Below are 25,291 nucleotides of genomic sequence, written 5' to 3'. Positions count from 1 at the left end.
TTCTTATGACTATCACATGGGATGTATTATTTCTGTCTAAAACCATGCCAGGCAATTAGTCACGCGTTTCAAATTATTTAAAAAAATACAAGGGTGAATGGTGAATAGCCGCTTGTTATTTGAGTAGCTCTAGATCTGGTCCAACTCACATAAAGCTTTAATGATCACTACGTTTATTAGCTATAATTAAATACAGTAGTTTGTAATCAAAGAGAATAAAGAGAAAAAACTTAGAAGATGCATTCAGATCTATTTAATTTTATTTTATACTCTTATGAGTTGATCAACCAGCAAATATCATCTAATAAAAATTTATCAGAAAGTAATCACAACAGAGGGAAGATAGGACAATGGTCTAGGAACATGATTTAGACAGATGCTCCTAAGTTGAATTGTGCCTGTAAGTGTTTTTTTTTAAAAGGTCAAGAAAGAGAAAATGAAAAGTGAATGAATGGCACCCAAAAACATGAAAATTTACAAAATCGATTTGACGCCAAGATCAAAAGGTGATTGGCTAGCCCTCTGGTAAGTTACTAGCTGCAAAATGCTTCTCGCTCCAAGTTTTTAAATATAAATAGAAAAATAATAGGCTCTCAAACAAAAAAGTAACATTCTACCAGGAAGGCTTTAGCAACTCAGAATTGATCCTTGAACAGGATTTTTTGTCTTGATAGTGTGTGGGAGGATTAGGCAGCGCTGACTGCCTGCCAGTTCTGTCTGTATGTACAGTTCTTCTGCCCTGTGAGTGAACAGAAGAGAGGAACAGATGGTGTGGAAATGATGGGTGAAAGCCAAGGGGACAGAGCAGAGGCTGAAGTCAACCAGCTGACTGCTTACTACTCCGGCAGGAAATTAAAAAATGCAGAGACATTTAATGGACCAAGTGAATAAATCCATACACGATACCTAAACGAACTGCAAAAAAGTCATATCAGCTTGTCTCAAAAAATAAGCTCATGGCCCCCTTTCTTTCATTTAAAATTTTAGCAGGCATCAAGGGAAACATGTATCGTATTTTAAGAAACTGTAATAAACAAGAAAGTAAATTAAGCTTGGAGACAGACATTGCTCTGACTTTTCCTTTTCAGTGATCACTTGCAAAGACAGCAGTTTAAAAAGGTAAGCACCAGCATATTATTCTAATTGAACAGAATATCCTCCCTGATTTAAAAACAAAAATCTACAGTGCGATTTAATGTGTCATTAAAGCATAAAAAAACTTTAGGTTGAAATCAAGCTCTAACAAACCACTGTACTGGAATAATTACATAGCATATAGTAAATTCATCATGAAGTGAAGGTAAAATCTAACCTATAATATGTTTCAGTTTGTGACCAGTGCATGCGTCACTGGTGAAATACCAAAACTACAATTACTATTCTTCTGAGCTAGTAATGAATGGTCATGGAACATGAACCAAATGAACAGATTTTCCTGTGAGGTCACAGTTCTTGTTCCATTTATTGTGCTGAAAACAATATAAAGACTTGTCGCTTGAAAGTGCGTGGACAAGATTTACTTACTACATCATCAGCACAAAGTCTCTACCTATCAATATACTATGATAATAAGCAAAATGGAGATGAGTGAAAAGAAATTCAGATTTTAGAGTTCTTAGTACTAAAGCACCATTTACTAACCTCCCTTAGCTGTCGCATCCGGGTTTCCAAATCAGACAAGACATGTTTTCCTCTGCATAAACCTATGGCACAAAACAATATCTGGTATCTATGAATTAGATTGTTTTTTTACAAAGTGCTGTGCAGGCTGTGTCCTTCAACTCCCATTGTACAAGAGCTGTTCATTCAGCACTACTCAAAAGTATTAAAACATTCAACACCATTAAAAAGCAGGAAGGATATGGTACTTAGGAAAAATTATTATTTTTGTCCATGCCATTACTACTTTTATGTAAAAATCATTTTAATTACTCTGACAGCCCTAACACAAAATACATCTAAGCTGCATTAGTCATTGTCTATATTAAGCGTCTGTCAAACAGACGCCATCACGAAGGCCACAGATAAATTCATTCCATTTAACAATTAAAGAAAAGACAAGAGGCAGAATGAAGTGGGGGAGTTAATCTGCTTTAAAAGATCAGAACCGCCAACAACAACAATGGCTTTCTGGCTGCGTTTTCAAACAAAACTCTCTGTCAAAGCAGTTTATTTCAGTACAGTAGGATTACTGTCCTGACAAGTATGACTGCTAATAATGTTTTGATTGACAACTTGCCTTCTACGCAAGGTGCACCATTTAATTAAGAGGCATCAACAAAGCCTACTTTATCCTCCCCAAAACCTTCCATCACAGTTTGAGTACACCACCCTGCATGAGTACTCAACACTTATAATTATGAATTTAGTGAGTAACAGTGGGGAAAAAAAAACCCGCAGATGCTGATGAGAGCAAACAGACTCGTTTGGATTCAAAGGGATTCATTTCAAAGGTCTTCAAATAGGTCCTTACCAGTTGTAGTCACGTGGTGTTACAGGGATGGGTGGGTCGCTACAATGAAAGAAATGGGCTAAACCAAATATGTGCTAGCCAGATATGATGCACATAACGCTTATTAAAAGACCCTTCCAAAGCACATACAAGCACCAACCTTCTATACTTCATGGGACAGAACTTAAATGCCTTTTCATTGCCTTCAGATAATGTAGCTCTGCTAAAGCATGTGCTTTAAAGAATTAGCTTCACCAAACCAGTGCTCCCCACACAGCATGGGAGCACCATGTGAGTGTACTTCAATTGCACTGGCATCTCCAGCCACCACATTGCTGATTCCTAATGGCCCAATTAAGAAAGCAGCTGGCCCTGGGTCACTGACAGCTCTCAAACCCCTAACTTAACAAGGCAAGAATTTCAAAATGTATTCCCTAATAAAGCCAATAAACTGCCAATGGCATTTAGTTACAGAAAGTCTGCACTGTCAAGGTAGCTCATACCTTAGTTCATTTTATTTAAGCAGTTTGCATTTTCTCAAAACACATTCTGGCAGCCTGTTTCTCACAATTAGGCTGTTGGAAAGAAAGATGAGAAGATTTTACCTCACTGAGGCATTGGTTTAAAATGGAAAAAAAAAATCTCACAAATATTTTCAGAAGCAGGAATCCAGTGAAATATGAAAGAGTGTGGACGCTGGTTACTATTTCTGTAATGAGAGCGGATGTCAAAATGCCAAAACACTTTTAAAAGACTAAATGGTTTTTCTAACATGCTGCTTCAATTTAAAAAGCTGTCCTGTTAAAAATTCTTCTGACCATGTATAAAGCACAGGAAATGTGAGGATAAACATAGATAAGAACAAGCTATCTTCACCTTTTACAATGCTAAGACAAATTCTCAAAATTAAATCCTGTGAATAGGGAGCACCCAGGGAAATGCTTTGGTTTTTCAGTCTGGCTCCAAAATCGAATCTGTAAGATCAACTGTGTCCAGATACTTAAAGGCTATAAAGTAATGAACTGTGCCTAAGATTCAGGCAATGTATACAGACATATCAAGCATGCAAGAGATTCAACAACTCTTAATACAGAAGAAGTAGCAACTGCTTACTTTAAGAAGAACTTGCTTGAATTAAGAAGCAAACCAAATGATAAGATGAATTGTACTGTACATGAAAACCAAAACAATAACTATGAATTAAACTTACCACTTAAACATGTTGCAAAAAAACATTTATGTTCCCACCAGAATGAATGTGTTGAACTAAGCTACGGGAAAAAACAAGAATGAACTAAAAAGAATAAGAGATATAAGACATTAATCCCTAAGGTCTCTGACATTAGTCAAACAGAGTCATATAACTCTCAGGGTTAATACCAATAAATTATTTAGGCAAGCCTTTTATCCAAACTTATTTTTGTACTCATTTCTAAGGCTGGGTACTTTACTGAAGCAATCCAAGTAAATGTCTTTACTCAGGGGTACGACAACAGAAGAGTCCTAGACACTATTCCTCCTGCCATTTTCATTGGGGGATATTTTGAAATATGTCAGATGCATCCACTTTCTCTTTATGCTAATGCTGGTTTTAGAAATCCCACCACCCTCACAGAGAAAACTAGACAACAGGGGGTGTGTGCACAGAAGAAGAAAAAGGAAAGCTCTATGTGGACCACTTATTAACTCGACTCATAATCCTCTAACAAGAGTGTTATTAGACACAATCCTCAGAGCTCAGTTGAAATCAGGCACATTCTCCATCGCATCCCCTTCACGGAACATTACACCATTAAATTCCAACCAACAGACCCTGAATCTCCTGTTCGGATCTTTTTTATTGTTACGATCAAGTCATTGCCTTGTGTGACTTTTACAATTATTCCTCTTTTATGTTCCTCATAACTTTTTAGGTTTACATAGTGACTTTTACGTAGTCAAAAAGGGGTACCTGTTGACTACTCAATTTTAACGGGCATTTTCAAAATCTCTGCCAGATATGGTTCATTACTAACTACTAATTACTACTCTGTGTAAGAGACGGATTGGTTCATCAAAATCCAACACACATCCTGTTTTTTAAAAGTGCACCCATGAAAGTTCATATGATTCTGCTTTAGTACCTGTTTTATGTACTGTATGATTGTTCATTCCTTTACGTCTCTATTTCACTCATCCCATCAGAGTGAAATCCTGCATATACCAGCACTGTTGACAATGTTTAGGAATACTACATGTAACCTAAAAATCAATTCTGCAATCTCTTTTCTTCTTTAAAATAACTTTCCAGTATTATAGCTCTCACATTTTCAGCTGGAAAATACTCATCTTAAACATTAAACTAATGCAACCCTAACACACTGAAGTGTTTTTTCTGGCTGCAAGACAACATGCTTGTCTCTATGGAGTAAGTGGAGCTATTAGCCACGAACTGAATTTGCAGACATGTTTACCTAACTACACCTTACATAATGTTCACAAAAGCATATAAAATAATAGTTTTAATGGCCATAATGAAACTACAGTAAGTGAGCTTCCTGTGAAACAGAAGCTTTCACTTCCATTTCAAACTCTCATTAATTTATTTTCCTGACACGGTTATTTAAAGCAACTAACATTTCTACCCATTTGTTCAACTAAAATGCCCAGCTGTACAATTAAAGTCAAGTACCTTGTTCAAGAATACAACAGCTTTAGGATTTGAAACCACAACCTTCCAGTTACAGTTCCCGAGCCCTAGCCACTTCTTTCGCTACAAGTCCTCCTGCTAGAATTAAAGTGAAGGATGTACAGATTTATCTTCTTTTTTACCATTTAAACATTTACATTTGTTGTCTTCACATTAAACTTTGAATATTTAGCGTTTACAAGACCTTTAGCTTTGACACAGTGAACATCTTCATATTCAGTGGAACAAGTTACATACAGTACACTGCAAACTGAATATCTTGAACATACTGTAAACCCGGCTCTGTGCAGGTCACTACCTAAGATGAAAAGGAATTGCACAAATTCTTCATATCATCATTCTCTGCACTGTTGATTTTATTATTATTTGATTAAATGAAGCACAAAATTTAAGTTGCCATATACAGAATTTACCAGATGACCAATACAATGTCTTGAGACTAATTCCATAAACACTGTCTAGACTTCTAATAACAGCAGTTACTCAAGACAGGAAGAGTACCCATGTATTATCATAAGGGTATATAAATGTGAAAAAAAGTAAAAAAGATGATCATAACCCAATCATCCTGGCTGCTTTTATATTGCCCTGTATCTGTTCTATATTCAAAATAGTATCCACTCTATTCCATACTCCTTTTAATGTGTTCATTAGCAAAGTCTTGTAAAAATATACCTCTGTTACTGCCATATTGTTTGAAAAGAAATACAAGAATTGCTGTATCCCTAACAATCCAACAGTAATTATCTAGTAGATATGCAGTAGATATTTGTTCAGATACAATTTAGTTGGTACCATACAATAGGCACCAACAACATAAGCCCAGTTCCAAGGCTCTGATAAATCACTTTTCCCATATTGTCTCCATTTGTAAAATGTTTACAAATTGATAAATTGTGCTACATATAATTCCAGTTTGAAGAATATCTCACATTTTCTACCATTCTCACCAACCAGTCCAGCATCAATACCCTTTTCAACTGCCATGATTACAGTTAAAAAGATCAAAAGGAAAAAGCAAACCAACAAAAACTAAATGACGAATACATGTAGACCTTTAAATGTCCAGATTTGCACCTGTAACTATGTCAAACTAAGGACCAAGAGAACAGCTATTCATTCTTATCAAAATTCATCTCCTCCACTTCAGAAATTCCCAGGAAATCACGTGTCTGTTTGGTCATAAAAACTCCAATGGCACTGTTCATGCGATTATGTGCGTTAACCCTGGTGTCCTGGCTAAGTTCCATTTTGGGCTTGTTCAAACTGATCTTTCTAAATTTACCCTTTGATTCAACTGGTGAAGTAGTTCCTTATGCTTCCACTAAATCAGCTGTGTCTGGGCTGCGGGCACAAGAATGGCTGCCTCACATCACACATGTAAAGCCTTGCAACTCCATACTGGATGAATGGGGTCCCCTCTTATATGCGAAATGCTTTAAAGTCCATTGGGATATAAGCACTACAGATACATTTTATATTATTTTTGTGGGTGGGGGCTGTAGAACAAAACAAATACTGTACTGAGTGTGACTTTAAGTTTGAGGCTAAGTGAAAAGAGTATTTTTACAGGAAAGCAGACAAACTAACCCAGTGTTACACAGGATGATGACATAGAATGGACAAGTCAAACTGGACAGTTTAATCTGGTTTCAACCACGTATTGTGCACTATGATGCACTAGGCCATAGCACACACTTCACAATCTCTTGTGGTATGACACCATTTCATTACCCAGAGGATCATAAACACTTATTTATAGAACATGAGTGTGTAAAAGGCTATTAGCCCCCCAGTGTGTTATGTATATTGTAGGATGTATTTGTCTTGTAATTTGCACTATCTGCACTTTGCACTGTGTGTATCCTGTCTACAATGTCTATCTCCGCATCCTGTCAGTGTTCTGTCTGTATTTGCACCATGGACCAGGAGGAATGATATTTTGTTCCACTGTATACTTGTATATAGCTGGAATGACAAATAAACATTCACTTGAATATGTTTTGAAATACATTACATTTAATTCAGATGCACAGAAAGCACTTTCTCAATACTTCTATCTGGCTCAGAGGAGTTAATGTATATACTATAGTTCTAATGTTTAGGAGCAAAATCCATATCTTATTTTCAGTGCAAAAACACGACTTTCTTGTTTAGTTAATTATGCAACCAACCCGGTATAATGGTAAACCTGACATGCCTGTTAACACTTATAGAAACCAAAAAAAACAAAAACATGTATCATACTCTGCCGTTAATTATAGTATGTGCTGCTACAATTAAAGTGCTGTAAAGGTACACACTAAAAAGTATACATCATTTTCCATTTCATCCTCAGCGAGGACTTTTTCCATATCCTTTAATGCATGTAGAGGCAGGAAAATTCAGTAGTGTATTTGGTTTAAATGGCTTCTACTGTGCATTGTAAAAACACACCTCTACTATATATAATTATGTACTATAATTATACTAAACTATGATGACAATTCTGTTGCATCTTACAATATACAATCTTTAAAAACAACCTGGAGCTAAATAAAGGAGACCCTGCTTTTAGTTTGTCCTTTATTTTACTTTTTATCACAAGGTTTCAGTACGGTAACTTACAACTTTTTTTAAAACAAATATCCCTCCACAATACTGTTTATGAAATCATGTTTCAAGGCTTTTCTCCGAGTGTGAAACCCTGTCATTGTACCAGCACAGTGCAGTGCAAGAAGGTTAATTAAAACATTAAAGGATGTCAAAATGACTGATGCTGTAGTGTCTGACCACAGTTCCTGATGACTTACTGGTAATTTCAAAATACTCAATCATGATAAACCCCTATCACTAAAAGAGCTAGGGTGTGTCAATACAAAAACATATCTGAATACTTTCTTCAATGTCAATGTTGCACTACATAAACCAAAGCTATTTCCCTGTGTCAACACTTTAAATGAAAATGCATAACGAGAATAAATAGACTAAAAACTGTTCTCTCAGACAGTTTCAGGCTTACAGCAGCTAGTACTGTACATATCCTTCACATGGAGTGACTGCAACTACCTTCTTCCTCATTATGCTAAGCCATTCAACCAATCCTAAAAATGGTCTTTATCAGCAACAAGGTGCAACTTGCCTATAAAATATTAATTTGTCCTTCTGAAGTCTCTTTCCAAAGTCCATCGGCATTTACATTACACTGACACGCCTCTCACAATACCCACAGAAAACATTTCTTTTTCACTCCCACAACTTGTTTCCATTGTAAACCTTAAAACCTAAAGAACACACCCCCTACAAAAGGAAAATAAATAGATAAATATAAATACAAAGTATGTGATGTATGCAGGAGATAATCATGTAATTCTGACCTTGCTTTATGGCTTTACTTGCATACATATTTGCTTTTTTATTGCTGTGCCAAATGTGGGGCGGAGCGGTGGCTCTGTGGCTAAGGATCTGCTAAGGATCAAATCCCACGGCCGGCAGGAATCCTACTGAGCAAGGCACTTATCCCTAGCTGCTCCAGGGGCACTGTACAATGGCTGACCCTGCGCTCTGACCCTAAGCTTCTCTCCCTATCTGGGTGTCTCCTGAGAGCAAGCTGGGGTATGTGAAAAGAAATTCCTAATGCGAGAAATTGTACATGGCTAATAAAGTGATCTTATCTTACCCTTTGTATTTACGTTGAACATAGACCAAACAGCATCACTACCAATTCCAGCTATCTTTATAGGGTAACCCTTTTCAAGATAGCTGAAGACACCTCTTTCAGGGCAGCAACGTGCAGAAATGAAACTACTCAGGCAAGAAAGAAAATTTCAAGACTCCAAAAGTACTCCATTCCAAAAGTACAGACTTTTTAGTCACAGTCATACCCATTACATAAGAATACTAGAAAGATCACAAATGAAGAGGAGGCCTTTGGGCCCATCTAACCCATTTGGCAGTTAGTAGTTCATTGATCCAAGAATCTCATCCAAACATTTCTTCAAGGAAAACGGGTTCAAAAACATGTCTGAGTAGTTTGTTCAACACTCCCACAACCCTGTTGTGGATTCCAACACAATGGCATGGATTCCGAATAGATCGCTGCTGCACCTGCCTGGGAGGGAAAAGTGAGAGGAAGATTTCACCCTTTCGTCTATGATGAGACTGCTGTACATTTCCGATAAAATCCCTCCTTATCTCAGTGCATTCCCCAGTGGTATCTTGTTCTTCTTACCCACCAGCATCAACTGAACCCCACGTAATACTGATTTTATCACCAAGACTGAGACTTTCAGCAATAATTTAATTGACATTAATGTGTCCGAGTTAGGCAGCATATCATTTCAAGGGAAAAAAAAAATTATCTTGATATTAAGCCAGAAAAGATTTTCCACATGAGTGTATGCATGACTTGGCAGTCTGTAAAGAGCTTGTTCTTTTAATTATGAAAGCTAAAGTACATGGAGGGTTTCAGTGTTATATGAACTTAAGTCCTAAATATTTAATTTAATTTTTTTTAGCTGATACTGTAACTATAACATGAAATGTGGGCTGTTCAAGAGATGAGAGGGAATTAAGCTTTCCACTTGACATGTTTTTGTTGGAATTAATTCTATAGAGTAATATTTTATTTGTATTTTGCAGTTAACAGCATCTCAGAAAAATGTCTCAGAAAATCTCTGTCTTAAGAGTAAACTCCTACAGGAAGGACAGATATCATGAAGTAATATACTGTAGTAATACTGTATTTGGACAATTTCTCAGATGAGTACGGTTTTTAAGACAGCAAAGATTTCAATGTTGGAACTTTGCAAAGCCACCAAGAAACACCAATGGCTTTGGTAAGACGTCTTTGCAAATAAAGCAGTACAGAAACCAAACACAATCAAAGAAAATAAAAAATCACTGTGTAAGGATAAACATAACAACACCCAGAACTGTGAAGGACAAATTATAAATCATAATTTGTCTGTAGTTTAAAAAACATATTCATAACACTCAAATCATACTAGTGGTCAATATACCCCAATAGATCTAACAGATCTATAAATCAATAACCTTTAGCCTTGGATTTTGACATGTCAAGACCCAGGATATTGTATAGTTTCTTTGCACTACATCTGGACATTTTATAATCAAAATCACAAATTGAAACCTTATTTTCATAATGCTGTAAAAGCACTTTAAAGACCGTACTAATCATATGGAAACCCCGTGTACAAAAATCACACCAAAACCAAAATGAATTGAAACTTCCATCTTAATTGCATGTTCATACCAGATGAAGAACCGAAACCAGTAACCCTTCTGTATCTCATGGTGGACGTTTTTAGTTCTAATAGTAACAGAATGCAAAAAATACGAAACGTCAACACATACCCCTGCATATATTCTCGTTCTTTTGTGCTACATTTCTTACAGTTTGAGACCTGCATCAGTAATCAGTATAACATTCACAATGTGGATCCTACCGGAAGCCACTAAGCAGCTAGTCGTTATTCATCTCGGTTTTTAGGTTAAGGACAAAATTAACGGAATAAATCGGGGGGACACTGCTATTGACTCATGTTAATATTTGAAAGAATGTATATGCAAGGGCAGTGAATTAAGAATATGACACAAATCGTCTGAATTAGTAGTTTACGAAACCTCGAAGCAATTTTAAATTCGGACTTGACATAATTTGTCGCAAAAGGGTCATACGTCATTAAAAGCTAAATAACTAGTATTTCATGTTCTGAAAATTTTGAAAAGGTTTTATAAAGTATACGCCTACGTGTGCTGTAGTAAAATATACATTTGAACTCTCATACAGTACAGCATTCTAAACGCATGTGATAACAGGAAGACAGCACTCATCAGACGTTTAAAACCTAGCCATATTTAAAACGTGTTTAAAACATGGAATTGATCAATATTTGTTTCTACTTAAACGATAAACACAAACTAGGCGCTTCGTGGCATTTCTATATAGAAAAAACACGCACTTAGGGAAGCTAAAGCGCCGAGCTTCAGCATGTATTAACCAACACGTGATGAAAGACAACGTCGTCTTTCTTCCAAACACGATTTTTACTATTGTTTAAAATACCACTGTCCAATGTTTTAAGTACCGTTTTGCTACCCAGTTCTGCTAAAACTGCTTTTGCCGATGCCAGCTTAAGCGTAAAAACAACCCAAAGCACAAACATCCTTATTCAATACGGGATTTCAACGGGCTTCATCTCGTTCTTAAGAGAAATACGAACAGCAATTTTGTGATAAACACCCCTTAAAAAAACTTCAACCACTCCCGTGTTTTATTAATTCCAGTACGGCACTTGAGCTTTGTTGTTATGTACTAGCTGTCCGGTTCCGTGTTATGAGAGCGAATGAAAACAAATCGGGTTTTTTATATAGTTACCTCACTCGAGTGCCGTGTGCATCTCCTCTTCGCTCGGTACCAAAAAATTCAATCCGCAGCCGCGCACAAAAGGCCAACAGGGGTATGCGGATTGGGCATTCTCAAAAGGATAGTGCGCTAAATTCGTAGAGCGTTTTCCGATTGTTCCCCCAATGCAGTTCACGTCATTTACGCTTTGTAGCGGTACGGAAGGCACACGGGACCTGCGACATGTTATGGCTTTCTTCTTACTCAGCTCTCTGCATTTTTTACGTCATGACGCAAGTTCATGATTTCACCATTGCCCCTCTAAGTAGGAAGCGGCAAGCCAGGTTTTCTGTGAATATAGTGTCAGGTGAGCTCGGAGCTGTGTTGAATTCATGCGCAAACTTCGCAGGCAGATAAACCAAGTGCATACTGTATTAGGAAGGAGATGGGAGTTGTCAAAACTCTCTCCAGTTAATCGGGAGAAAATATTGACAACCGCGTGTGAAATGATGTCATTGAAATGAACTTCACCAGACTGTCCTTGCTTAATCTGTTTATTCCTCTGTTTTAAAGAAAATAGAACACATAAACATTGGTTTATTTACGTCTGGATTAACAATGATTTAGTTTTGCATGCAGTTAGATGAAGCCTTAATATAACATTTGTTTAGGAAATTGTGCATTTCCCTACGTAATTTCCTCTGGGGCTTGTTAGAAATCAAAACGACTTTTCCCTATAATCAGTAATAAAAGAATTCCTTGTAACTTTTTTTTCCTCCAGAATTGCATTTCTAAAATACATCTATTCAAAGTATTTTGGTGATGAAATGAAACCGCATTTTTCAAGACCAATACACAAATTAGAATTTACGAACAGCTAAGTACATATCCAATAGCCTACTTACAGTAGACTCTAATGGAACAATAGAAACAAAACTTTCCAGCAACACCCACCATGTCTAAACCCATGTTTTGTACCATAACAGGGCTTAGGCCATTGAAAGTTCTTGCTAAAATCATTAACGAGTCAATTGAGTTCAATAACAGATCTAGGAGGGAGCAAAGATATGCACTGGGATGGATTGGAGCTGGTATTTACCAGAACTATTGTCTTTCCGAAGAAAACAGAATACCAGAACGTTAGCAGCAATGGTCTTCACTCACCCTGGTTTTCTGTCACTATTTTGTTGAGTGTTTTTTTTAATATTTTTGATCTCCTTTTTTTCAGGAGAGAGGAAAGGTGGGGTCTTTAGGGAAAAGATTGAAAACGTAAAAAAAAATGTCTGTCAAAATGTGGGAAAAAAACTGCAGATACAGTATAAGTGCAGTTTGCTACTGTTGTCTAAAAAAAAAAAAAAACTATTCGAAATCCAGGCATGTATTAAGGAGCATGAAAGAGATGCTGTAGAACACACCTGCTGGGCTGTCAAATCCTGGACATCGGACACTATAGGCTGTGTCTGCTGTCTTCTGACCTCTGTGTCTGCTGTCAACCTCTTATCAAGAAAAAGTGTCAGAAACAGAGCTCTGTAAAACTTGTTGATTTGTAGTCAAGGTCACAATTTCTTTCTGCCCTTGCTGTCAGACCCTTCCTCCCTCCTTTTTGACTCTGCCTCTCTCTCTCTCCTTCCCCATTTTACTGTCTTCCCACGTGTATTTCCATGGAGGTGTAATCCTAGCAGACACATGCTGCATATCTCTGCTGTACTGTTTTAATTACCATCTTTGTGCTACTGTACAATAGAAATTTAATTAGCAAACAGTTGAAAGTTGAACACTGTGGATGAGGTTAATAATGTAAGGCCATCTGCACTGAAATTAGCCACTAATGCGGTTAAAATGAAACTGGGCAGGGGGAAGAGACATTTAGGAGATAAGGAACAAAATCAATATGAAAATGGGAAATTTGAAGCATCTCTCCTATAAAGAAGATAACTATCATGGGACAAAGGTAGACAATTCTTTACTAAATTTGGAGGTTTGTAAATAAAGCTCTGCGGCATCATCTTTTTGAAGCTTTCCTGCTATTTTGAAAAGCAGTCTTCTCATAGAATGAATACTGTATTGGAACAATAAATTGAATAAGAATAGCTGACTATAAAAAATATATTTTCGTCAAGGTTTATCATCTCCATTGTGTTCAGGATAGAGGGCATGATAAGCCCATTGAGAAGCTAGAGACCTTGACTTTAAAAGAACCATGTTTAATTAGATTAAAAAAGGTATCTTTGTCCATATAAGATAACCAGGGCCATGGTACCACTGTTGAAAACTTTGGATAACCTTGAATAAAACAGATGAGAAGCGTGTAGCTACAATTCCCCCATGTTTAAAGGTCATACTGTGTCCTTTACCCATTTTCTTCAACATCTGATACTCATTTCTAACATTTTTCTTTAAAAAAAAAACAATAAAATATTATCATCCTGGGCCATCAGACATTCAAGTTTAGCAGTTCAAAGTCATCTTTCAGGTAAAATCAAACTGACAATTCTTGAGTCAAAAGCAGTGTTCTATAAAACCAGGACTCCTAAGACCTGCTTATTTTGAACTGAGTATTCAAAATCCTCAAAGGCATTGACAAAGTCAATCCAAAGGGCTTCTTCAAAATGAACCAGAGGACATAAGTGGAAACTACAGAATGTGGAAATGCATTTAAAACTGAGAATAGGAGGCTATTGTGGGAGTATGGAACAAGCTACCTAGCTATGTAGTTGAAGCTGTTACTTTGGCGTCCTTCAGGAAATGGCTGGACGAGATTTTTATTTGAATAAGCTACTAACTGCCAAATAGGCCAGATGGGCTGATTGGCTTTCGTCATCTTTCTTATGGTCTTATGTTCTAAGAGATAATTGGTAGGATTCTTATGTTTGCATACTGACTACAGACTAATACGTTTCTTGCAGGTGTGTATTCTTTAAATCATCTGTAAATGTTTTATGACAGTTCACATAATTGTTTTTACATAATAAGCCTATTAATTGGACATATGGGTTTAGAAAACAAATTATTCTTGTAAAATGTAGCTGGCATAAATTAGTGGTTTCAACCAAAAAAAAGCTTAATTACCACTTCCTCGGATGAATGAGCCTTCAATAAATGTAGAAGTGTCACTGACAAACAACGCTTAAGAAAATATTTTAGTGCCCAGAGTACATGAGTAAATTGCTTAGTTTCAGCTAAGGACTGCAAATGCAGTACTTTATGTAACAAATCTGTACAGAGAGGGATATGGAAAAACCTAACATTATATACATAAAAGAAAAAAGGGATTTAAGTGAGAAAGATATTACACGAATAACTTTTGAAATGTATTGTAAATCTGTTTTTGCAAACCACAAAGCCCCCTCCAGGGTGCCAGGCCTAGAGACTTGTGTTAGCTTCAGCATGCTTGCTAGGGTAACAGGTATCATTAGAGCAAAGCATTGTTTTCTGCTGCACACACCAGCTGTGCTTAAGGGCTGCATGGTTGTTCTTTTTTGTTCAGCCTGCACTCTCAGATTCTCAGCCAGTTGCATAATTGAACCGATTTGCTATTTTGTTTTACCAGCTTTTTAGAAGCTGATGATTTAAGGAACCCTACCACATGCGCAGGCCTGAAGGTGTCAAGGACATGTGCTGTGTGTTTGCAGCGTACCTGCCATGTGGCATCACTCTGGAGCCCTAAGGGGAGAGGACTGGAGAAGATCAGGCTCTCCAGAGACAGATGGCTGTGTCAGTCACTGCTCTGGGTGCCTCTTGCTCTGGTGCTCCAAAGACACACATCCCCTCCCCAAGGAGCTGTTAAGAGTATGTTAGACTTTCACAGCACCTTTTATTTCTGTCTGTCTTAATCTCTGTATCTCATTAGCAAAATCTCCTGTTCTTGAGTTCCATTTTTCTGTTTGAAAATTATTATACTTTTATGCTTCAGAAGAAAAAGAAAATCAATTGAGTATCTTTGATGTGTAATTTTAAGTGTTATTACTACTGATTCTAAGTGGAGCTATAATGGTCAATGCAACAGGGTCTGTTGAGTGGTGGTATTGATAGTAATATATGGTGTCCTGGCCTATATTATGTCAATGATGAGGAAGATTACACACTGTAAATTATAGTGTGCCTGTTATTTATGGGAAAAAAAGGACCACAAAAAAGGAGATGTCACAAAAAGGATGTATTTTTTACACAACTCTCTGTCTCTCGCTTAAAAGGCAGAACTCAGGTAATGGATGATGACTGTTCAGCAATAACAAGGGAAGTTCTGCAGTGCTTACAGTGTTAGTGCAAGAAAAGGGGGACTTGGGATAAGATGTGAAAAAGAAGTACAGGATATCCCATATCTCCTCCCCTCAAAAACCAAACTAAAAAAAGGATATTTTCAGATATTTAAAATTTGATAAATATTGAGCAAATAACAGCATTCTGTGTTATTTAAATGCCAATCCTGTGTGTTACCTGCATGAAGTGTTTTCCTGCATCATTTCATTTGTGTCACATTGCTAAATCAATAGAAAATTAAGGCTTCATGTTAATGGATGGGTCTAAATTTGCCACTCTGACAATATAAGAAGCTACTTGGTTGCTAGTAATTTTAATAATCCAAGAACCTATGAAGTATTTTATTCTTAAAGGATTGCATCAAATCCTCTTTAACAACATGTCCAGGGAATTGAAGCCAGGCTCCACTATCATTGATTTAAAGAAGAGTCTTCTGTTTTCAGTTCTGGTTAATTTAAATCTGTGTCCCAGGGTTCATGTGTTGTTATTGGTGTCTCTGAATTGATATGTCTGATTCTTTTTTGGATTTGTAATACCTGAATCACGTCTCCATTTCATCTTCTGTTCATAACTTAGTAGACAACTTGGCATGATATGCAACATGAGTCTAAGAGCCTTCTTTTCATCTCTCTTATCAGGATGACTCAATGGGGCTCCCAACAAATCATTGTTTTGTTCTGATGTCATTTATACAATTCGAAAGCGTTCATGATGTTTTTATGAAGCATTTTTTCTTTAATTAACTAAATTTTTATGTACCTTCATGCAATAATTGTTTAGTGTAGTCTAAAACTTTTATAAAAAAGATACAGGGCATATAACCCTGAAATATAAGTTATAAAGCAAAAACAATTAATAATAAAAAATTAGAAAAACAATTGCTGATATAAATAGAATTACTGTGAATGGTGAAATTGTACAGTAGGACTTTGTGAACTGCAGCATAATAAATATTAGCACCCTCATGTGGACATTTGTCTTTACTGCAGGCTGGACTCAACCCTGAAATCCATTAATAAACTTGTACTGTATATAACTGTTTTCCCAATTAGACACAGACGTTGAAATATTTATCAAATTAAGTTGCTTTTGATTTCCTGACCATTATAAAGTAAAAAAAAAAGTTACTGTATAATAGAAAAGTGTTACCTGTATTACTAACAGAACAGATGTTTTTTTTAATCCTGGTAAAAAGCAAATGTTATCTTATAGTACTGTACAAGTGAAAGAAGGTAAATCACAAAACAAAAGTTACTTTCTAATTCCATTGGGAAATTACCAATCGATTTTTAACATACTACCAAATTTCTATTTAAAAGGAAACAGTAACATTTTCCATTTTATTATATATTTCAAATAATTACAAATTACATAGGTTATAAAATGATACGGGTGCCAAAACACCTTATATACCTCAATTCTATTAATATAATCATGATCCTATTCTACTCTACTACGTATTGTTGTACATAACCCTCAAGAAAGTCTGCTTTAAAGCATATCTGCAAGGGAATGCCCATGATTAAAGTTTATGGATGAATTAGGTCACCTGTCAAATTTCAGCTTGGTATTTCTACCCAGGTATATGGACAAAAAGTCGGGGAAATAACCTTTTACTTTTGCTGCTTCTTTTATAAGTTGCATTACAAAGGACTGCAATTTGTTCTCATTGAGGTACTTTTACCAAACGAAGTTTGGTGGGCCTGTCACCGATGTCACCTGACTGGCCCCATCTTCTCTGCTTATTCTGAGATTAATGACGAGAGCCTGCCAGGCCTATTCCTTGCACACACCTCCCTTGCTGGATGCTAGAAATCTGAAAAGAGAATACAGGGACGCCGCTATTTTGGGATCATTAGGTTCAGTGTAATTTTACCACAGTTTCCCCCACGAGGGCTCATATGAGGAATGTCAGTAGCACAATTAAGTTATAGGCGCGATCCTAATGCAGTTTCCCCTGCAGTCAGGGACCAATTGTGAAATAAACTCTCTTTGAACTGCCCAGCAATTTTAAATCTGCAGAGCCCATCGTCCTTCTTTATGCCCTGTGTCAAAAATCTAGGCTATGTTCTTTTCTGCAGAAACCCCTTCAGAAAAGCACAATAATAAAGGCAAGAATTGTAGCAAGTTCACAGGGACTCCAAACGTTATTGATCTCTACTGCTTCTTAAAGCTGGGACAGAAACCTAGAGGTTTCCGAACACGAAGACTAAAACAGAAGTTGATTAGCTGCAACTGTTTAGCTATATTTAAACAGTCTGATGTGGTGTATAGATTTTTAATTCCTCAAACCGTGTTAAGCACTTTCAAACACATTACTGCTACCATGTATCCGGGGCTGATCACCCACGGTTACTCTACATTCAATCCAGATCGATTATCCAGGACAAGATGATCAAAACATTCATTTTCAACAGCCTCAAACTGGTTATTCACCACCTTGGACATTTAGCTGCTAATCCCGAAAATCGTGGACTCCCAACTGAAGCACAAAACGTAAAATATCCTGCCCAGGGAGCAAAATTCCCAGGATCAAAGAAATCAATAGGTTCGTTGCCAAACTGCAGAAAATGAAAATTACCTGCCAGAAAATAGTTTTACTGTTTCATGAAACTCCTTCTTATTCAAGAATATTTCTCTATGTCTGTATTTGTTTCTGTCAGATCCTTAATGTAATCACCTCCGCTCATCATCTTCACAGTTGTAAGTGGCATACCCTTGTGCCAGATTCAAGGAAATAAATTCCCTGGCATGAAATTAAAATTTAATTACCCCAAGGCCCTTCCCTTTCTTACTTCCCTCCCCATGTCTAATTCACTACAATCAACTAATTAATTAGGACCATCAGCTAAACCACCTGAAATTCAAAGAAAATGTTCTTCCCAAGGGCCATGGTTCAGAGGTAGAGCTACAAAATTGGTGAAAATCAATGTAATTTTAATTATTTGGTTCCTTTTTCTGACTCAAATTGCTCTGTGTTAGTGCCAAGATAACGCTTAGAGCAAGAAAAACAAGGAAAAAAGTAATGTAGCGCTTGAAAAAGTATAATGTGAAGAGAAGAAATCAGCTAGGTGGAACGCAAGGCTTCACACAGCACAATTATTGAACTTGTTTAGGTCCATAGATTCTCTCAACTTATTCCTAATTAAATATATTGCGTATATTGTTTCTCGTAATGCTTTACTTGAATGTGGCTACATAACTGTCATACCTCCTTCATAAACACTATAAAATGCAATCTAACAACATTCATAACTCTGTTCATAAAACTATTCATGTGCAATTGACATTACAGTTAGACGATTATTCATATTTGAACAAGACATCGCTTCAGTAAGCAGCTAAAAACAGAATTCCAGGTAGAGAAAAGTCAAGTGGAAATAAAAGATACCATTAAAGACTTCAGAGCTGACAAGGGCTTTGTGTATATGCAGTTCAGCAACAGTGGTCCTGGTGTGTTTATCCATCCATCTATTTTCTAACCTCTTCTTCCAATTCAGGGTCACGGGGGAGAAAGAGGCTATCCTGGCAAGCAATGGCAGAGCAGACCTCGCAGGGCCACCTTTCCCAGAAGCCTGTTAACCTACCAGTCGATAGCACCCTGAACCCAAGGCCCCAGAGCTGCAAGGGAGCAATGCTAATCACTAAGTCACCCATAGTGTGTCTGCTGTATGGTTTTATGCATGTTGATTTATTGTGCTGTGAAGTGATTATGCAGGAGTAATGATACTGTTAAGTAACACTAAAGACATGGAGAAAAAAAAAGAGAAAAAGAACTGAAACAAAAATGCATCTGTAATACATTAAGATGCAATAGTGATGACACAGTGTCAATGTAGAGCTATTAATTTGTAGAGCTGTCAAGTGCTGTTATCTTTATTTCACTGTGTGCATCAAGAGTGCACAGATATATTTTACAGGTAGCACTTTAATCTTCTGTTAAGATATCCACATCATAAACCTAAAATAAATAACCTTAGTGTTAATGGTGCAGTGAATGTATGACACATGAAAATGAGTGCCATATAATTTTTAATTAAGGATCATATCGAATGAATGAACAAGGTGACAACGAATTATTATATGATGATATATCTGTAAGGGAATACAGTATATCCAACCTGCATATTTCAGTGAAAGGCATTCTTTTTACAGATGTACACGTTAATTTAAAACTATTAGATTATCTTTGAAATCAGCTTAGACATTTTTTAAGTGCAGCAGTTCAAAGTAAACAAAACAAAGCAAAAGAAAACCATCATTAATTGCATGAAAAGTCAATTGATTATAATTAATGCACTCCCTTATAATCCCTCATGCATTTCACTTATCTATGCTTTCCGTTGATATTTGTTTAAACTTTATATTTTTTTAAATTTAGCTTACAAATGTTTATTATTATTATTAACCCAGTAGCAGACCTGGGGTTGTATCTTCGTGGAGTTTGTACAGTATGTCTCCTGTGTTCATGTGGGTTTCCTCTTCGTAGAGGTCTGCAAAATATCGGGTTTCGATTCGGTTTTTCACGTACATCTTCGGGCTCGGATGTGTTTTCTAATAGGTGAATATAAACTACTATATGATGTTTTAAATGTACTTGTATTAGAAAAAGTTATTTCATAACTCATTTTGCGCGCTCGCTCTCTCGTATGTGTGTAACAGAGCCTACCCAGCTCACTTCGCAATGGATGAAATAAAACGCTAACTCGCAAAGGGAGAACTACTCAAATGCCAAAATGAGTCGGGGACGGCTTCGTTATGGAAACATTATGACCTAAATACCATTTTTTTCTCAGCGCACGGCATTTTCTATCAACTCAAGCGCATAGCAACCACTGTAAAACCGCGTCTGTGAGAACCCGTCTCTGTGTGTGCTTGTGTCCACTCGTTCCGAGAAGAAAAGAGTGACCTATTTCGGGTTATAAATTTGGCAGTACCATTCGGGCTCGGTCGGGTCTGGTCTCGGGTACGGGCTTCAATTTCATGCCCGTGCAGGCCTCTACCTCTGGGTACACCGGCTTCCTTCCACAGCTCAGAGACATACTGGAAGGTTATTTGAATTCTGTAAAAAAATGACTATGACAGAGGGATCTCTTGTCACTGTCCGCGGACAGTACAGTACACAACACACATTATCTTACTTAAATTACACACGTTCATACATCCATTTTCCTGTTAGCTAGCTAACCCGCGAGGGTGCACACTCGGGGCCCGGCTAGCAGTTTCGCACTTCATACACGCAAAACATAACCATATTTTACTTCGGAATCGGTTCTGGTTATTCGTAGAGAATCAAACACACACACTCAAGGATAACGATATGTTTTCTGTTTATTTGTACCTATCTGTGTGGGAGAGAGCGCTCTGTTTATCTTCTTTCTTCCGTGATGAGGTCACTGTGCGCCCTGGTCCAGGGCAGACTGACTTCCGGTTATGGTGGCCTCCTGGGTCCAAACCCGAACCCCCTGGTCAGTTTCGCTTTGTACTGTCGACGCATGCGCACATCTTCCGGTATAAGAAATACCATTTTGTACAGATGCAGTTACATTGAGTAAAATGTTTTGTTCATGATTCGTTGTTTTATTTTTACATTCTGTACAGTCCATTGTTTAAAAATTATGAACGGGTTGTTATGCGGGCGAAATGATTAGTTTCATCATATGATGATAAGTTTAATTTTAATGTGAGAATGGTACGGTCCGAGGGGGGCAGGGCTTCATGCCTATTTAGGGGGCTCCTGCGACAGGCCAGAAGTTAACGGATAAGATCTAAGTGCAGTAGGACGTCTGCCTTGTAGCTCTCGGAGAAATGGTTTGTTTTTTTGTATTTTTGTTTTATTTGTTGTTTTGTGGGGGAGCACTGGCCAAATAAACCACCACTTTTGCACTGAAGTGTTGTTGTAGCTGGGCTATCATTCTATTTAAAAAGAGAACCCCCTTGGGCACTCCTCCAGCCCTCCCTGTGACAAAGACCTTGCACTCTGCTTGTGTGTCTCTGTCATCCCTGTAATGGTCTGGTGTCCCATTCAGGTTTTAAAACATACCCTGGGCCCATTGCTTGCTCCATCTTCTTGCTGAATTGGTTAGTAAATGCATATTGCTACTGCAATTATGGGTACTAATAATCTGGTATAGTTAATATATAAAATGAATACTATTCTAAAGAGTATGTTAGAAAGCAATCCCCTAGCACTAGAAATTCCTAAAATTAGTCTTTTTCACTGACTTTATCTAAGCTTGTCACTTTGGATTATATTAAACTGGAGAGAAAATTAATATTGTGATTGCTGTTACTGCACAAACAAATTTATGGGTTGTCATCAGATAAATGTAGCAGCTCTTCCTGCTGATCTTTACTCATCAAATGTAAAATATTTATAGCCAAATCTCTCTACTGCATCATAAGAGGAGTAGTCATCTATGCATAAGCAGTTTTAATCTATTTATGTATTTATTTTGTGAGCTCATCAAAGCAATTTGATTTTGTCATTTAGTTTCCATTAAAGTAAACAATCCCTGACACACTCAATTAGATGTAACCCTCACACTAAATGGTGTCATTGTGTTCTCTCACATTTTTCTCCAGTGAACTATCCTTGATTGCTCTTTATTCTGATAATTATCATTATCAAAGCTACTCAACAGTAGGGTTTTCTTCAGGATTGGCCAAAGGGCCATATTAATAGAAAAACTAGGAAATGAATGTATAATGGATTAGAGGAAAAGAGGAACTCCTTGAGATGATCACATATACTAACATTACAAAAAAAATCCAATTTTTTTATTCTGTCACCTCAAATACATGGGATCCTTAATTTATTTTTTTCTTTTGGATGCTACCTTTCCCAATAACTGAGAGAAAACAAAATGACAGATTGTGGTTTAAATGAGAAATGTATATGTCCCAGATGAATTGTGGTAAAATGTAGTTTGCCCACCAATCATGCAGCTCAAACTACACCTGATGGAGGCTCCACTGCTGAAATGATGCCATGCCTGTTTTTTTCTCTCTACTGTTCAGTGTGGAATGAATCTCTTCTTGTTCTTTTGCTATCTGCATGCTGACTCACTATCACATTGAATTGACCCAACCAATTTTAAATATCGCTTTATTTTAATAAGAAAGTGTAGCTATACTATACAAATGAGTTTAGGTAAGGACTATGGGTATAAACCAAATCTTAGTCACAATAATAAAGCACATTAAGCTGTGATACAGCGCATGTGTGATTATATCAGTTGTTCCTATGACTTATTGTAGATACTTCATCTGCTAACACAATTAGCGAAGTAGCCCTGGGGTACAGTTGAGATTAGTTGTCCAGGATTGTCTTGATTTTCTGGCAAACAGCACTTCCTGTCCGAAAGATTCATTTCTCCTCTAATCAATCCTCTCTCTCCTTTTAGGCACTGTGGAGCTTCCAACAGGTCAAAAGATGGCTAATTCTGCTCGTGGCCATGTCAGAGGCACTGGTCTACATGTCTCCTTCTCCCCTGTGTGGATGCAGGAATCACTGGAAGACAGGTAAAAATCCAGAACAAAATGCTGTCTTGAACTGAGTGAATATGTAACAGATACAGTAAATATACTTTCCCCTGTGTACCCTCTAAGACACTCTAAAAGTTTATCAGAAGTGTTTGCAGAACAAATCTAAAAACATTTTACCTGTACAGAGAGAAAAGGCAATATATAGTCCTATAGTATAATTTAGTACAGACCTGTGAAAGAATACACTGTACAAAAAATTTAAGTTAATGGTGGTTCCTTCTGTATCCTTCTGTAATCTTACTTTGTTTATAGGCAATAGCATGTATGAAGTACTGTACACTTACTGTACAGGAACTATGTACATATTTAATTCTAAATTCTTAAACTGATGGATAAATGAAAGAAACTGTACAGGTGTGATGCGGAGGTTCATCACTTACACTAGGGTTAATTATTTTCCCATTTTGCCACAGAACCCATAACAGGACTTTATAAAGCAATCTATCAGTTCAGATAGTAATCTATAAGCCTGGGTGTGCAGCAGATAAAGCAAACACTGCAAAGTTAATATGCTCTGTTGACAAAATAGATCCATCTCTGAATATAAGGCACTCTAATGTCTTGGGAGAGATTGCAAGAGGGTAAATTCACAGCTGATATAGGGGTGGAAGGTTTCCAAGCTCGATTTTAGATTTTCTCCTTCATTACAACTATGGTAGAAATCTTTTTAGATAAAGTTTCTCAAAAATAAAGATTATATAACCTACCAGTTGTTCAGTTATTTACTTCTGTGCTCCAAAACACTCACAGTAGAGGCTTTCACTTCTAAAAAAAGAGTACCCAGATCAAAATATTGTTGCTGACAAAGATAAGCATATAATTGAGAGAGATAATGACAGATTTCATTAGAATTCTACAAAGGAGGATACATTTGAAGTTTCTTGTCACAAAGGCATACGTTTCTTTACAGTTTCTGCAAAAATAGGAATATATGATTCAGGTGGAGATATGCACATGGCACATCTAGATAGATGAGTTCACTGACTCTATCCCGGATGGAGATAATTAAAATGTCAATGGTCCACTCTACACTTCTGATCTCTCTGGAATAAATTAAATTTAAAATCGGAGCAGAAAAGCCTATCATAACTTTGAAAAGGGAAGGTGTTTTGAGGCTTCAAAAATGAAAAAGATGATGACCATGATTTATAAACAGGACAGTCCATTATAAACTAAGAAGGACACTAATTTGACCGTGCCATTCAAAACTTGTATTCCATTTCTTGCCCAAGTATCCGCTGAAAAGCAAACAAAGCCAGTGACGTACTGTACCCACAGTCGGTGATATCTGAACACCGTCAGAGCTCATCTAAGCAACTGCTTCCACAACAGCTTCATTTTTTTTGTCTTGTCCACAGCTTTTACATGACACTTTATGTTTTACAAAGCTTACATCTAAACTTGAACAAGCAAGTGGCTTTGTAACAGGAATCGTCCTTACTCTGTTACCCTCCACTCCATGTTCCAGTCCATTGCTCAGGCTGCAGGGCCCTGTGATGGAAGAGATTACAGGGAATTGAATACCGGACTGTGGGCTGAAACTACAGCTGGGTTGCAATTTACATTTAAATGTGCAGCCCAGCAGCAGCTCCCTTCGTCTCTCTGGCCAAAAGCCCTTCAGATGTTAAGGGCACTCCCTGGGAGTTTGGCAGCATGCATGGGTCTAGTCCTGAACCCAGGACACTGCCGTCTGTCTTAATTCTGATGAAGGGCACTTAGTGCCATTTAAGTGTGCTTTCTTTTGTTTTACTTCTGCCGTCCCTAATGCTTAATGTTACACGATGGAAGTGATTTGCACTTGTGGAGCTGTACTGCAGATTTAAATAGGAATTTTAAATCCCTAATAACTACAGGGTAAGTTCAGGGGTAAGTTAGACTAGTTACAGTAAATCAATTGTTTGGATTCAGTTATCAAGAGCTACTGTAAATTGGAATGATAAATAGCAGTAGGACCTGTGGCTTCTCCTGAATCAAGAATGAACATCATTAGTCCAAT

General features: G+C 37.1%; 1 protein-coding gene and 1 long non-coding RNA gene across 5 annotated transcripts in view; both read right to left on the bottom strand.

Annotated features, from left to right (window-relative positions):
- The window catches only part of slc39a10 (solute carrier family 39 member 10), a 56,114-nt gene extending 34,899 nt beyond the window's left edge, over nt 1-21,215 (bottom strand). The window contains exons 1-2 of one of the 4 annotated variants that reach the window (XM_088605670.1): nt 21,089-21,215; nt 20,685-20,809 (exon numbers count right to left, since the gene is read on the bottom strand). In XM_088605670.1, the coding sequence (XP_088461796.1) occupies nt 20,685-20,789 (105 nt within the window). In that variant the 5' untranslated portion in view covers nt 20,790-20,809; nt 21,089-21,215. Of the gene's footprint in view, nt 1-11,520; nt 11,812-20,684; nt 20,824-21,088 lie in introns of those variants that run through there. The other 3 variants (XM_088605671.1, XM_088605672.1, XM_088605673.1) reach the window with 3 other exon arrangements.
- A 1,639-nt stretch (nt 21,216-22,854) lies between these two features.
- On the bottom strand, nt 22,855-24,775 carry LOC148649262 (uncharacterized). The gene is made up of 3 exons (XR_015926493.1): nt 24,563-24,775; nt 24,003-24,060; nt 22,855-23,260 (listed from the first exon to the last, which is right to left on the bottom strand). It is a non-coding gene; the product is annotated as an uncharacterized LOC148649262 (long non-coding RNA).
- Between the last annotated feature and the right edge of the window lie 516 nt (nt 24,776-25,291).

Source organism: Lepisosteus platostomus, chromosome 14 (assembly GCF_059453375.1).
Source record: "Lepisosteus platostomus isolate fLepPlt1 chromosome 14, fLepPlt1.hap1, whole genome shotgun sequence".
Taxonomy (NCBI): domain Eukaryota; kingdom Metazoa; phylum Chordata; class Actinopteri; order Semionotiformes; family Lepisosteidae; genus Lepisosteus; species Lepisosteus platostomus.
Note: the sequence above shows the minus strand (reverse complement) of the source record. Positions and strands in the feature narration are given on the sequence as shown.